This window comes from Haemaphysalis longicornis, unplaced genomic scaffold, assembly GCF_048455015.1.
Source record: "Haemaphysalis longicornis isolate Haplotype H1 unplaced genomic scaffold, Haemaphysalis longicornis Haplotype H1 scaffold_1, whole genome shotgun sequence".
Lineage (NCBI taxonomy): Eukaryota > Metazoa > Arthropoda > Arachnida > Ixodida > Ixodidae > Haemaphysalis > Haemaphysalis longicornis.
Genome location: NW_027526203.1, coordinates 79,046,699 through 79,062,283, shown reverse-complemented (window position 1 = coordinate 79,062,283; position 15,585 = coordinate 79,046,699). Strand labels below are relative to the sequence as shown.

The 15,585-nt window shown below is 46.3% G+C and overlaps 1 protein-coding gene across 1 annotated transcript in view; it reads left to right on the top strand.

Annotated features, from left to right (window-relative positions):
* The window catches only part of LOC144164678 (frequenin-1-like), an 834,816-nt gene extending 821,278 nt beyond the window's left edge, over positions 1-13,538 (top strand). Inside the window, exons 5-7 of the mRNA XM_077695003.1 lie at positions 5,090-5,168; positions 9,837-10,012; positions 13,130-13,538. Coding sequence (XP_077551129.1) covers positions 5,090-5,168; positions 9,837-10,012; positions 13,130-13,273 — 399 coding nt within the window. The 3' untranslated portion in view covers positions 13,274-13,538. The remainder of the gene's footprint in view (positions 1-5,089; positions 5,169-9,836; positions 10,013-13,129) is intronic.
* The last annotated feature ends 2,047 nt before the right edge of the window (positions 13,539-15,585 follow it).

Genomic DNA, 15,585 nt, shown 5'->3' with positions numbered 1-15,585 from the left:
CAACTCTACTTTCGTGAGTGCGCCAATTTTCTTCAGCAAAGTGATGAGTTCCCCGTCGAGGGCGACGCCTTTTATTTCCAAGTTATACAGCCGCTAGTACTGATCCAGCTCCTTACCTCTACGGGATAACGTGGAATTTTGCACCTTCAGTTCCTGGGTTTTGTTCAAAACAGTGTGTATCCTATATCTCAGCTTATTCATCTCAGTCAACTATTATTAACAGCGCCGAGTTGTGCTCCGGTGTACCGCCGGGGATCCTCAATTGCCTTTGCAGTAGCGTCATTCGTCATGACTAGAGAGAACAATGATCAGTAAAGTGCAGTAAAAGCGAAAAATGACAAGGTGAACAAGTGCGTACGGCTGCGGTGCTAACCACACATAGAAATATTCTGGCTAGTTGAAAAAGAAATGTACCCCCTGCAAAAGCAGATGCAATTAAAATGCACGCAGTCGATGTGCACCGCTGCCGAACTTCGGGAAGCTGGCGGGTCGCAGCACCTTTTCAGTCAGCATGGACGACTTCCTGGCCGCAGGTGAGCGTAGATCCCAGTCTCGTACATTGCAACCCGTTCCCGAGTCCTTCGAAGCTCGTAGTTTTGTGCACCTGTAGGTTCCACTGTGGCAGGTCCTCGAACCAAACTGCAGAAGCAGATGCAATGGAAACACACGCAGTCGATGTGCATCGCTGCCGAAGTGCCTTCACGGTTATGTAGTCCCTGAAAGACCGCCGTCTTTGAAACCTTTTAACACGAAAGTGTTTTATGCCCGGGTACACCAAGACCTCACCGGTGTCATATTTGTCACGGAAATGACATCGCCAGAAAATGTCCCATTGACGCGGCTCCGCCCGGATTCGAGCCCCGAACTCTTCCGCCGCAGCGGGAGGTACACAGCGCTGTGCGCACTGCGCTATGAATTCAAGCGCAAACACGCCTATAAACGCTGCTTATATCTTTCCCACTACATTATTAATTGAGATAGGGCTGTCGTCTAGGAGATACGAAGTGAAGTAGTTCATCAGATTGCTCATGAGTGCCGACAGTGGGCGCCTCGATGCCGCTGTCTTCGTGTACGCAGGACGCGGGTGAATTGAAGCACCCTCCGCCACCTACTGCTTTCGGTTTCGGTTTCGGTTTGGTTTCGTCTGCACGGTTTTCAAGGGGCTGTGATTTCAGTCGGCTTTACGCAATGTTAGGGCGCGTGCAATCCAGTGTCTAACGTTGATGCGTCTAACGGCACTATACAGACGTAATATAAATAGCGATATGCAAGTTCATATGGATGCACAATTAACATTAAAAATCGCCTGTGAAGGCACATTTCTCTTTCGTGTTTTACCGATTCCTATGGAAGAGGCATCAACCACATTTTTTTATCCAATTATTTCCTATTACCACAGCGCCATTGACAACTTGTAAATGCGGAGCATCTCTTGCTCGGGGAGATGTCACTTGTCTGTGCCCCGTCCGCAGCGCCTCTGATGATGATTGTGGCAGGATGTCCCTAGGGATTGGCCAACCAAAAAATTGGCCGCGTATCTGCTCCTTTCGTTGCAAATGCCGTCAAAAGACGATAGTCTTTATCGGCTTTTGCGAAGTAAATGCCTCCCTTCGCTTTCCCGCTCACCTCTCATGTTGTTCCTCTTGCGTCGCGCTCCTCCCAAGGTAAAGACGCCAAAGGTTTGCTTGAATCATTTTAAATTTCCCGCGTTCCACTGCTCCAAACCGGGTGACTCGATGCGAACGCTGCCGTACGGCGAAGACGCGCGTTAATCGAGGCGCCCTACTTCAGCGTTTATAGAACCGCGTTTCCCTACTCCACGTGCGTTGCAAGCAGAACGTGGAACCTACCTAGTGGAACCTTGCGTAACTGTTGCCGGTTGATTTCTTAAAATGGCCCCAGAAGCTATAGTGGCGCGGGCGACAGCAGGCGACCGCGGAGTGAATTCTTTTTCTGCAGTTGTTGAAGTATTTAATTTCGCAAATTCAAGCATGTTTGATTTTTTTATAAAGGAACACTGCAAATATCACTTCTGTATTGATTTGTTGTCTCATATTTGCGTAATGTCTTGTTCTTCTTCATCAATGTTGACAAGTATGAACATTCCACCGGACATAGACGGTTAGATTTAGCTGTGACTATATAACACTATTGCGCAGGCATTGTTTTGCTTTGGCCGGGTGGCTGAATCGGGTCACAGACAGACAGACGGACAGACAGACAGACATACAGACATATAGATAGACCAAAATTTCTGGGTTTAAGTAACCCAAGAAAGACTATCGTCTTTAAAAATCCATCACAAGATAGCTTGGCTTTCAACCACCGTCGTCATCTTCCCGTAGGGGAACCGCTAAAGAAGAAGAAGGAGAATAAGACAGAGCTGCAAAGAGGAGGGCGTGTACGTTGCTAATCCATCACGACATAGCTTCGCGTTCAACCACCGTCGTCATCTTCCCGTAGGGAAACTGCTGAAGAAGAAGAAGAAGAAAGAGAAGACAAAGCTGCGAATTGGAGGGCGTGTACATTGCTCTCAGCCGGTGCACCATTGTCAACAACCTTTACCTCACCAACGCTGACGGAGACTACCGCTTCTACCACAGAGACGACAACATCGACAAGTAAGATGGCGAGTTGGGCTAGTTGGTGCAGATTAATATTCATGGTGAAAAACAGCGCAAGGAACACAGGGACAAAAAGGAAGAGTGGACGACGCACAGCGCTGTGCGTCGTCCACTCTTCCTTTTTGTCCCTGTGTTCCTTGCGCTGTTTTTCACCGTGAATATTAACATCGACAAGAACATGATGGACGAGTTTCAGCGCCTCGAGCACCACCGCCTACTCACCGTAACACAACAGTACTTGCGTGCCTTTGCCACCGGTGTGGACACGGACGCGGCATTACCTCTGGCGCTACTAAACTCCAGATCACTCAACATAACGGCAGCACAATGGAACCACATGGAACCGCCATGATGCTTCGCATCCTCATCAGCGTTCCCCACGGGAAGATGTGTAAGGTTTTTTTAGCTCAGTATGCTCTCTCACTTCTCCCGAACAACTCGCCTAATATTTTCCAGGACTCCTGTGTAGGACTATTAAGATTTGAAGGGCGACAAAAAAAATAAGTCCAAGACCCACGAACACGCGCACAAAAAGGAAAACACGTTCGTGCTGTAACGTCAAAAATATTTTTCGAGTATCCGAGCCATTTCAGATCAGAAACATCGTTAAAATGCTCAAATGTTAAGAACAATACAAACACATCATTTCGGCAATAATTTATTACCATCAAGCTGGAAAACAGAAAAAAGTTCAATTTTTTTCTCGACCAGTGACAGTGATGGCTTCCTAATTCCTTTATTTCCCCGTTTTTATATATGGGAAGATTTCGTAACCTCTCTCTTCATTTGAAGGGAGGCTAGATTTGGCAACTTTGTTTTCTCCAATCGGAGCGAACACATGCATGTGCTACAATGACCACCCACGTGCTTGAATCGGTGACGACTTTATTATTAGCACCCGTCGTTGTCTCTTCGTGGTCCAGGGCTGGGCCCTTTTTGGCGCTGTTCAATTTTCCTTCAACTCTTATAAGTTACGGAAGATGACAAAACCTACAAAGTACAATGTAATATCGAATGCAGGTTTTTTTCAACCTTACAAACACCGGTGATGAAATTAAGGCCCTGCAATGAATCTGTTTAGGGTTTTCTTCGCATCTCACTTTCAAAAGAACTGCTGCCGTCTTCCTTTGCCTACTTGAGCGTTGTGTTTCATCCACCGATCTGCTTTCCAATCATGTTTCAAAATAATGAAACTTATTCTTACCTAGGGCTCTTTAAGGGTTGCGGAATAACAGAAATTTACGTGAGAATATTACAAAAGCGCAAAATTTGTTCTCCTATGTTTATTCGCGCCCTCTATTTATTATTTTTTTCTGTAAAGGGACACTCGACTTGGGCTGCACCAAGGTGATTCTCAAAAAAGCCCTTCAAATACTGGCCATCAATTGGCGCTCCAACCTTAGCGAACCAAGTTCAGGTCTATGCGGCAGTCCTAAACTCATGTCGTCATTTTACAACCATTTCGCTTGTTGCAAAGCTCCCCGAGGCGCTGTAGACGAGGAAGTCATGTATGTCCACCGTGTTCTATGTCCATGTTGTGTGGAAGTTAGAGTTTTCATCACGCTGTGGTGGCTCAGTGGCTGAGAAGCGGCTCTGGTGACCGCGAGTCCGCTGTACGACTCTCAGCTACGGCGATTGCTTTCCTGGTGAAAGCAAAACTTAAAAACATTCGCAGCCGATGTTTTGGAGGAGGATTCGTACAGGGAGTCCCAATTATTCCCCGGCCTTCCGCTGCGGCACATGTCATAGCCAAGGTGTAGTACCACTGGCCAAGAAAACGGAAACTTGAACTTTGAAACAAGGGGCAGGAAAATAAACGTTTTTTTCACTTCCTCGCTTTTAGACGTATGGTTTAATGAAAAGGGCTTTAGCAATTCAATATAAACTATGATGCGCACAGAGGCCCCTACTGCTTTGAGTCAACTTTTTACGAAGATTGTATTAATTCCCCCTTTTTGTCAGAAACATTCTTAGCTATCACTGACGTCTATGTGGAGGAGGGAAATCCTTAACACTACAGTTGAGTTCGCGCTGCGCGCAGTACTGACCACCGGTTGCCGAGACCAGCTTCCACTGACATACGTGGTTACTTCAACTTCACCTGTACCTGGTTGTAAGTGACACCAAGTTCCTACGTGCGTGTTCCTGAAAGATAACAGAAGCGAATATTCTGAAGAGTGCTTTTGTTGCATTGTATGGCCCAGCTATACGACACGGCCGCACTGGGCGTCTGGTAAATATGAGGTTCGCAATGCGTTTCTAGGGCGCACAGAGCACGCAGAGCATTGAGGCGTAGCGGGAGACTGCAGCTCTCTTCGTCTCTTCGGGGCCTCTTGGGAAATTTGCACAGAAGCGCTCGTGCTTCGTTCGCGTGCACTAGAGGGGTGACGAACGAAACAATACAAGTATTGATCCTGGCAATGTGTATCGCCCTAAGCTAGTTTTTGTTCTTGCTTTTGTTGCAGAATGGCGTTATTACCTTCAAAGAATTCATCCGAGCCATTTCCATCACTACAAAAGGCAATATCGACGAGAAGCTAAACTGTGAGTATCCCCCTTCCGCTCTCTCGGTAACTGTGGAATCGGCAGAAACGGTGGCAGGAAAGGCGGCGCCGATGCCCGGACCAGCCATGCGTATAGTTCCTGGTGAAGTGTTTGCAATGGATCCTTTGGAAGCAATGTTTCCTGCTCCAAAATACTACCGATCTTTCCCCTGCTCGTTATGACGTCGTACCTTTTTGTTGGAAACTGAAGGATGCTCAGCCCCCAAACGACTCATAGCTAACACAGATAAGGTTGCACTGTTGTAGTTGCAGTTGCGCGGTCCGACCTGAAATTATCTTGGTATTGTTTTGTTTTTGGAACTTTAAAAAAGCCGCCATGTTTATTATTGCACTTAGCAGAAAAGGCAGCTTTGCTTGCTTGACGCGGGTATGTTTCCCGTCATGCCCTTGTATTTGCTTGAAAATGGCTGCGCAATTGACGTTATGGTCAATAAAAATAAATTAGTTTTTGTGCTTCTTACTGTTAATGCAAGCATCCAGCTATTAAACAATATAGGGTGCCGTGAAAATTGGTTGTGTGGAATTGTTGTTCGTGTAACACAGCACAACTCCACTCATTTTTTTGCTTAACCAAATAAGTGTCTCCCCGCAGGCGTTCAGCATCTGTTTCACTTTGGCCGATATTCTTTCTTACCCGTACTAATGAAGCAACTGCTCCTGGAGTTCACATTGTCGTCTCCACAGGATTTTTCACGTAATGTTCCTCAGGCATCAGGCACCAAGAATTTCATTTTGTGGTATCCGCACGCCTCCTATTTTAATTTATTCGTGGCTGACCCGACGTAATTGTAATTTATAGTCGCGTACGCATTACGCAATAACCAACTTCAACTGGTTGGCTAAATCGCAGGTACTGTATTAGAAAACGTCAAATTAGAATTATCACTAAACGTAGTGTTTTGTTTAGCCTCTGAAAACATCAGATTGATCAAGTAGATTTTTTTGCGGTGGCTATCAACCTTACCACGACCACACTTCAGCTATAATAAAAAAAGTTCTTGAGATTAACGGTGCCTCACCATGGGCCAGGCTTAATTCATCAGCTCCCTCAGCTCAATCCAAACAGATGCGATATGTCGGGGTGCCAGATATGCCAATCTTGGGATGCCTCAAAGGAACCATAAAGACGAAATACAAGATTGGTTTATTCGGAAGATTCCTGCGTGGACTAAGTCATGCCAATTTTAAAAGAAACAATAAACAGCTAAGCTGGGCACGCAGAAAAAACTGTGAAAGAGTGGTGACTAACATCCACTTGCTCGCACTCCCTCCTGGCGTAAAAAGGATTGTTTTCTGCGTTTTTGCGGTCGCCGACATAATCTACCGTCAAAAACATGACTGCGTGATCCCAGTGGTTCTGTTTGGTCCCACTAATTAAATGATCGAGCTAACAAGTTTATAACCCTATTCGGAACTTCCCAAGCGTCATTACTAACGACGTTGTGTGGCGCCAAATTTGAAGCTTCTCAGAACTTGTTATTTAAAAAAAAATGAAAGGCCTTTATTGGCCAGAACTGAGTTGAGAGAGCGAGTAATGAAACGCTAGTTCTTTAACACGACACTGAATATATTTTTCGCGGTGATTCGTTTAGGCCAGAAGGCACAGGGCTAGCTTTCCTTTTTTCCAAACTAATCTGATCAACCTTTGTATGGGCTTACACAGGCCATCGCCAAGAATCACCGCCACATAGTCTATCAGGCTGTTCTTTAACAGAAACTTCATTAGAAATTTTGACGCTGTTTTTCTTACATACTGTTATCTTCATGGGGCAGAAGAGCTCTATGAACTGTCACCAAAGGCAAGAGGGTGTAAAAGGGAAACAAATAGGAAGGAGACACGTTCTCCTTCCTCGTATGACAGTGATGCCGCTACGCCACATAAATGCGGCTGAAGGGGGAAGGGTTTGAATCTGGTTTAAAGGAGTGGCATTTATACTCTTACGTCGACGTCTATTTTCGCTGTGGCGGAATATCACCTCAATGAATACTTGAAGTAAATATGCCTTCTTCGATATATTAAACAAGTCATTGATATTCCTCGAACTCCTGACTTGGCCATGGCACATTTTTGTTAAACGCGTCTATTGCAAGGCGGGATAGTTAAAGGTGGGACGCAGGAAAATTAAATGCGTGACAAATATGCAATGCGTCGCCGGAATTAAACATAGGACGCTTAAACAGCTGAATAAGTGGCCGACACACCATGCAGATGTGCAAAGCGGTAGAGGAAGGCTCGAATAAAAATAGAAAAAATATTGCCTCTCTCAAAAGTTAGGTCACGAGTCAACCAAGCCAATTCAGTTTCAGTTTCAGTTTCAGTTTATTTGTTTGCATCCTTTCGATGCGGTAGGCCCGGGCGAAAAGTGAACTGCTTCACTTGAAGAAAGCCCGGGCCCCCCGTACTGGCATGCAACGTCAGCAAACAGTGCTTAGGTATGAATGACGGCTTGACGTGCCACTCATAAGGCCATCAGCGGAAGTTATTCTGAAAATGTTCAGAGCTACCTGGATGAAGGGTAGATAGCAGAAAACATCGAAAGTTTGGAGCCCAAAATGTCGCACATTTGTAGATGCCCAATACTTTTATGACTAATTCGTAGATGTTCTTGTGCTTTCCGCAGAGTGGCGTTTAACAGTAGACATTGCAGAAAAAATACCGTAGTCTGTGCCAGCCGTTCTCCAAGCCATCAACAGCGAATCCTTGGTGGACAGCCTTTCGGATTCACCGTGCAGAATACGAGACCCTTTTTAAAGTCTTGTACCACCACTACCACGGAAGAGAAAATCCTGGTGTACGCGACACGATAAAACCTGCTTTGATCAGAAATTAGTGGCCAGTAATAGGAACGCGAACTGAACTAGCACAGGTACGCCGCATCTAAGAGTCCCTGAAGCATGGAGAGGGTATTTTGGGACGATTTCGGACATGAAGGAAAAGACGGGAGCCGAAAACAACTGAAGTCACTGATGTTTTAATTTTACATTAAGCTAGTAAAAATAATCTCGTCAACATAAATGTAATATATATTTGAAGGCTAGAATTTTTGTAACGGAATGTAAAACAAAAAGCACAATGGGATCCGGATTCACTTCACAGTAAAAGTCGCCATTGGTACCTGTTCTTTCAAGACGCGAAAAATGGTCTCTACTCTAGACATTTTTAGCCGTGTGTTGCAGAAAGAAGCATACGAGCTTTGAGTCAGAGTTGCAAGCTATTTTACATTTTTGCAAGATTTCATTAGGTTGCATATTTCAATAGTGTTCACCCAGCTAGTACCTCTGTATGCCAAGGTATGCCATGTCATCCCTCCACACATTTAAATGCTTGGCATTTCATGTACAACGAACGAAGTCACTTAAACTTCAACGTTTGTCTTTTCCAATAGAATTGTTAGTGGCTGTAGTAGCGTGAAGCAGCGACCGCGAAATGTTACGGCCGCTTTTACGGGCCATAAGAAAATACTGGATGGTGCCAGAGTGGTGTATCACGGATACCCCCATATTGAAACATGTGTGTGGCCCAGACAGGGTGCTGCTTGAACCTTATAAAGAGGCAGCCTAGTTACATTCTGAGCTTGGGTGAATCCGCCTGGCGATCTAGAAGAAACATTGACTTGTCGCAAGTGTAGGGTCTATATTTCAGACAAGCTCGTCCTTCTGAGGCCAACCAGCAACAGCCAGATAGCGAAACAGCCAGAAATAGCGGAATTGAGAGGCGTTCTGATTTGTATGTGGCCGTCAAGGCGCTTGTGTTTGTAGACCCTCAGTATCACTGCAATAAAACCACGTTAAAGCTGCCAGAGTGTTTGGGTCTTGGGATGTAAGAAGTGATAACGTTACCTCGTTCGCGAGGGAGCGCTTTGTAACAGAGCTGTTTCACCATACACGCCCTCGGAAGACTGAAGTTGTCTAGGGGGCCGAGACTAGCCGCGGAGGTTTGATACCCGTTTGAATACCCGTGAACAGCGTTCACCCGTGATCTTGCTGTTAGAGAAAGACAGAATCGAAAATGTTGCATCGTCAAGAAGCGCGACGGCACGAGCCGCATAGAGAGGCAACGAGCGCGGCACTTCTGCGAAGTGTAAAAATCGCAAAATTATGCCTGCTACCACCTGTTTTGCTATATGGGCACCGTACGTCGTAGCTGTTACAGGTGACTCCCAAATACGCTTTACCTACGTGTAATCGTCATCAGGCTTTTTTTTTCAGTGTCTGTGCGTAAATGGCAGATTCTTGAACAAATTCGACTGAAAGTTTCCACTTCCTTTTCTTGTGCCCTTTCCCCTTTGTCTTGTCTCCTTGTCGGCAATGCTGAACGCCATAAGAGCCGACATGACTAATTAGCCCAGTTTAGAAAGCTTTTCGAACATTACAGGCCAGGTTTTGCCTCTTCCAAGCCCATTATGAGAAAGCACCGATGTCGTATAGCTCAAGTGCTGCGCTATGCAGCCGCATCTGCTTAAGCCATTACGCGTTGAGCGACAATATCAGTTCTGACTCTGGTCTCGTCAAGCCTACTTCAGTCGCTGAATCAAAATGACGTAATCTCTTCTGATACTGTTGAACTCTTCACACAAAGAAAAACATAATAGAGAACGGTTTTCACAAAGAGGAGTACGAGTGACGGCCTTCTCTGCTGTCGCTGCAGGGGCCTTCAACCTGTACGACCTGGACAACGACGGCTTCGTGACGCGGTCCGAGATGCTGGACATTGTAACCGCCATATACGTGCTCCACGGAAAAGCGGGACCCGCTGAGTCGGAGGCCGCCGGCGCGGACAACCCGCGAAAGAGGGTCGACCAGCTCTTCGCAAAACTGGACACCGTAAGTACGCCTTCCGTGGAAAGCGGCTACAAGCCTGCTTCTGGGAAGAAAAATCCCCTCATTCTACGCTTCAGGTAATGCAATCCTAATTTCACCGCAGACTTCCCCAACTTGAGACACAGTTCCACCGCACAGTCTTTATTCCACGGCAGGTGCTGCTTCATGCGGATACAAACTCAAGAAGCGGAAACGCTGATACAAATTCAGTACTAGACAAACGCTAGACTAACACCTATTGTGGGGTACATCCAGTGTAGTTTATCAAATCAGTGACCTAGTACAGACACATTTCTGTGTTCTATGTCTATTGCATGTAATTACCCCGGCATGTCCAGCGCAAACAGGTTACTATAAGTGAAATGTATTTCTTTGTCCACGTCCTGCGGGTCCGTTGCCGTGCAGCCGAATCACTGCGAGTTGCTTTTCTACGGCACAGATGCTGACTAGCCTGCCTACGTACGTAGGTTTTCGGTGCAACCACTACTACCAAAATGTTCGAATTTTCGTTTGCTCATATCAAAACGAAATGCAAAATAAGCTCGTAAGCACATTAACGATTATTGGTCAATAAGGCTTTGCTTGGAAACGATAAGAGTGCAGAAGATAACAGGAGGTATGCATAAGTGCACAAGGGCACATCCATATCATGATCCTCATTAGCTCGGCATATCAGTGAGGTAAAGTAATGCTTAATGACCTCAATAGAGCACAGCGGTTTGAAATAGATGGCACGGCAGTGGAAGTGGTAAGCGAATATATCTTCTTAGGCCAAGTAGTCACCACGGATCCCAACCATAAGACAGAAATAATTGGAAGGATAAGAATTGAGTGTAGGGCATTCGGTAGGCATTCTCAGATAATGAATGACAGCCTACGATTGTCCCTGAAGACGAAAGTGTATGACAGCTGCATCCATCTTGCCAGTACTCACCTACGGGGCAGAAATTTGGAGTACCACTAAATGGTTCAACTTAAATTGAGGACGGCTCAGCGAGCAATAGAACGGAATACGATATCTGTAACATTAAGCGACAAGAAGAGCGGAGTGGATCAGGGAACAAACGCGTGTTAAGGACATATTAGTAGAAATTAAGAGGAAGAGATGGGTGTGGCCAGGCATGTAATACGAAAGCATGATAACCGTTTCTCATTAAGGGTACCAGAGTGGATCCCTAGAGAAGGGAAGCGTTGCAGGGGGCGGCAGAAAGTTAGATGGGCAGATGAGATTAAGAAGTCTGCGGGGGTAAATTTGTCGCAGTTAGCACAGGACAGGAATAATTGGAGATCTAAAGGAGAGGCTTTTGCCTTGCAGTGGGCGTAGTTAGCCTGATGATGATGGCGATATGATGATGATGAGTAGTTAGGATGATGTGACGCGACAGGGCCGTTCCACCATCCTCACGATGGTGTGACGGCGGCGCTGCCTGCTATGAGGAAGAAGATAAAACGCAGTGGCGCTTCCATTTCCTTAATGAGGAACATGATGCCCTTCGGATGCCAGGCTGATGACGACGATGAATGGGGATGTGCATCCTCAAACCCCTCTGCATATTGTGTCGTACAGTTTGGTTAATGCCTAAGTCAAGAAAAAAGACATTTCATCCCTGCCACATGTACAACATGAAGTTCCTTCGCCCCAAATTTATACCGTGAGATTTCCACTGGGCATAATGCGTTGAATATAAGGCGAACTATCATTGGTGCAGGAAGGCAAGTTATTCTGCTTCAGAGGTTTGTTGTTATCACACTTCTACCAGAAGTAGATATGTTTTCCAGCGGGAGGAGGATTATACCGTGATATTATGCCCATAAATCTGAAGAAAAAAAAAACAATTCGCTTTTCGAGCATATCCATATCGAAGCGCGGGGAAGACATCTGCGTTCTAAAAAAGAGTGGCGCTCATCTCCTTCTTCAGTAACGTGCGCAAGGACGATGGGTCGGAAATCTGCATCGTTGCTCGTGAAAGACAAGGACAACAGAGCAAAATAATACGACTCCTTTTTGGAGAGGAATCACAATGACACTCCTCAATGGGGTCACATGCTCCTAACTAACGCCAGGACCGCAATGTGAACTGGCGGATGAGGACACGCGTGTGAGCTGTGTACTGTTAGCAATCGATTACAAAATTAAAATAACTCCAATCTTCCGCTTGAACCCCAGCACGCATCAAAGTTTGCGAATAAATCATCCTCATCAAGTACCTGCGTGCTATAGAGCACGGCAAATTCGTCAGAAGGGAAAAGGTTTGGGCGTGTTGCTTCATCGTCAGACGGAAAACAAGCGCTAAATTAAAACACAGGACGAGGAGTGGACGGGGCAAGCGCTAACTTTTAACAAAAAGTTTATTGCAGAACCAGCGCTTTTAAACACGCCTGGCCAGCATGAAGAGAGGGGAAAATAAAGGGAAACATCAAAAACGGTGGGCAAAACAAGAAAAACGGTGACGTGCCGCCTATGAAAAGAAATCCAATTCAAGTTTCGATAAAGCTATAAATTTCGATAAATTTTGATAAAGAGAAATTGTGGAAGCGGCAGAGATAGCAAGGTCGGGGGATCAATGCGTAAGCAGGCCGTCTGTAGCTTTATCGAAACTTGAATTAGATTTCTTGTCATAGGCGGCACGTCACCGTTTTTCGTATTTTGTCCACCGTTTTTTATGTTTCCCTTTCTTTTCCCCTCTCTTCATGCTGGCCAGACGTGTTTATAAGCGCTGGTTCTGCAATAAACTTTTTGTTGAAAGTTAGCGCTTGTCCCGTTCGCGATTGTTTTCCGTCTGAAATTCGTCAGAAAAAAAAATGTCTTTTTTGACAGTATTGCGTAGTGCTCGTTTTAATGAGCCGCTAAGCAAACAGGGGATGTATCACGTGTGGCATAACGTTCCGGTGGAGCGACTTCTGGACGCTCGTGTGTTGATACAGGCACACTTCTTGCCCGTCCCAGATGGGCACAAGTACTCTGACTGAAGTTTCAAATTTGACGCCATGCGTGAAAGAAAATATTTGTCAGCAATGTATTTTTAAGCAGATTGCCTGATCTGAACTTCACTGTGCCCGTCGGATAGTGATGAGCGAGTAGAAGATGGCTATACATTTTTTCGCCCTCGGAACTTGCAGGACGCTGACGCTCGCATCAGCCGCGAGGAGTTCTGCGAGGGTTTCAAGACGGACCCCTGGATCCGGCGCGCTCTTCTCAACGCCGTGTCCATGCCGGACCAGCCCAAGAGCCTGCGCAGCTTCTCCACAGCCTCTTCCGAATGACCCGCCTCGCGCCGAAACAGCTCAGTGCGCGACGCCCCGGCCAGGGCAGCCGCCGACCGGCACCGGCACCGACGCGTATGGCCCAGCGAAGAGCGCGTGGTCTCCGCGGTAGCGCCGCCGATTGGGGCGCATCGCCAGTCCATGGGATTCCCTGGTGATCAGCGGCAGCACACGGCCGTCTCCGGAGGAACCGCGACCGGGGTGCCCGCTCGCTGTGGAGCGGCAGCCCGCACCTCCGCGACCTCCTTCTCTTCCGGGCACGGGTCCTTCTGCAGCCGGGACGCAAAGTTTGCCTTCGAACGGTACGCAAACCGTAGGAAGCTTCGGTGCTCGCGGCAAATGTCGTTGCTTGCTTGTGCGCTCCTTTGTCAGCGGCTATGACAATAGTGCTGTCTTGTGGAGTGATGGGTGGTGTCCGTGCGTGTACACAACAAAGAATATGAACGTTTGTCTTTCTAAGCGCCCCCAAACGACAGGAAGTTAGACATTGGAAATGGGAAGCGGTAAGCGGTTTTAGACCAACCACAACCCCAAGTTGGGGGCTGGTCTAATAAAAATCCGCATTGTTGCTATCGCTTCGGTTCCCACGGGTGTATTTAAAACAAATTTTGGTGACATTAAGCCATTGGAAGTGGAACGGGGAAAACATAACAATATATAACCTGGGCTATCCCAGGACTCAGTGGTGGTACTCAGAAAATAATACCATGCGATATTTTTGCTTGAGTTGACTCAAGAAGAGTAAAAGAATTTTGTGTGGCTTCACCCCGCACGTAAGGCGTATCAGACAAGAAACGGTAGATTGGAGATGCTTTCAAGAGCTGTACGAATTGGAGAGGCATATAAGTGCAGTATACGTGAAGTCAGCCCTTCACAGTATTCAAGCAGATGAAGGTTCGAGGTTATACTGCAATCTTTTGAAGGTAAGTAAACTCGAGAACATAACTTCCCGAGGAAGTTGATATTTGGCGCTCTTTATAATGGGCCAGAGTTGTTCGTTACCAAATCAATGGCCAGGATAGTAACAGCTGTCGGAACTTTTAGGAGTAAATAGATTGATTGATTGATTGATTGATTGACTGGCTGATTGATTGATTGATTGATTGATTGATTGATTGATTGATTGATTGATTGATTGATTGATTGATTGATTGATTGATTGATTGATTGATTGATTGATTGATTGATTGATTGATTGATTGATTGATTGATTGATTGATTGATTGATTGATTGATTGATTGATTGATTGATTGATTGATTGTAGGGTTTAACTGGCCGACGCAACGTGGGTGATGAGGCGCGTCGTAGTGGAGGGCTCCGGATCAATTTTGATTACCTCGGGATCTTTAACATGCCCCGAAATATCGAACACACGGGCGTTTTCGCTTTTCGCCTATTTCAAAAGAACGGCCGCCGCGGGCGGGAATCGAACCCGCGTCCTCGGGATAAGTAGAGAGGGATCACGGAGTGCTAGTGAAAATTGGATCAATTGCAGAAGCTCTTTTCAATATATAAAAAGTGTAATTAGAGAGTATTGATCGATTATCCTCTCCTTTCTCGGGCACATCTTCCTTGACCATGAAGAGAAAACTACGGGGACGGGGTGGGGTTGTTACTTGCTCATTGTAATTGCGCCAAAGTAGTTCTCCATTAACTCGTTCCGCTTTCATTATCGCCGGCACAGATACGAATTTGCTGCAGTTATTTTTTTCTCGTGAATTTCGCATTTGAATGCTCTGATGAACCGCAATCACGTCGCATGCAGGCATATCGGTATCTCCTTGTCTACACTTGGCGCGCTTCGGCGGCCACTTCGAGTCAGGGCAGCAAGCACCGACGCGGACTTGCAAGCCAATCACCCCCGTCCCCCTCTTCCCACGGCCGTTGACGAGGACGCCTGGAATGATGGGAAATAAAAGAAATAGCGTACAGTAAACTATGCGTTTTATAAAGAGTAATAGCAGATCGGAAAAAAAAAGGTTCCAGTACGGTACGCCGTACTGGTTACTGGACCATACCGGGAAGGTTCGTTTTAAGAGTTATAGCAGACCGTAACTACCAGACATGCTACCGTGACTGGGAGCGTGACTGGGAGTGACTTGGGTTTTACGTCGTTTGGCAGTTCTTCGTGAGTCTGTGGCGTCTCCTGTGCTAAAATATAAGTTTTCAGTTCTCAAAAGCGCTAAACGCAGTATTAACAAAATTCAACGCCCCTACGGAGATTCGAACTAGCAACTGCGTGAACATGAAGAGATTGCGCCAGCAGGTCAAGCTAGGGTCTCAGTACATACGGCTGGCTGCTTCTAGTATT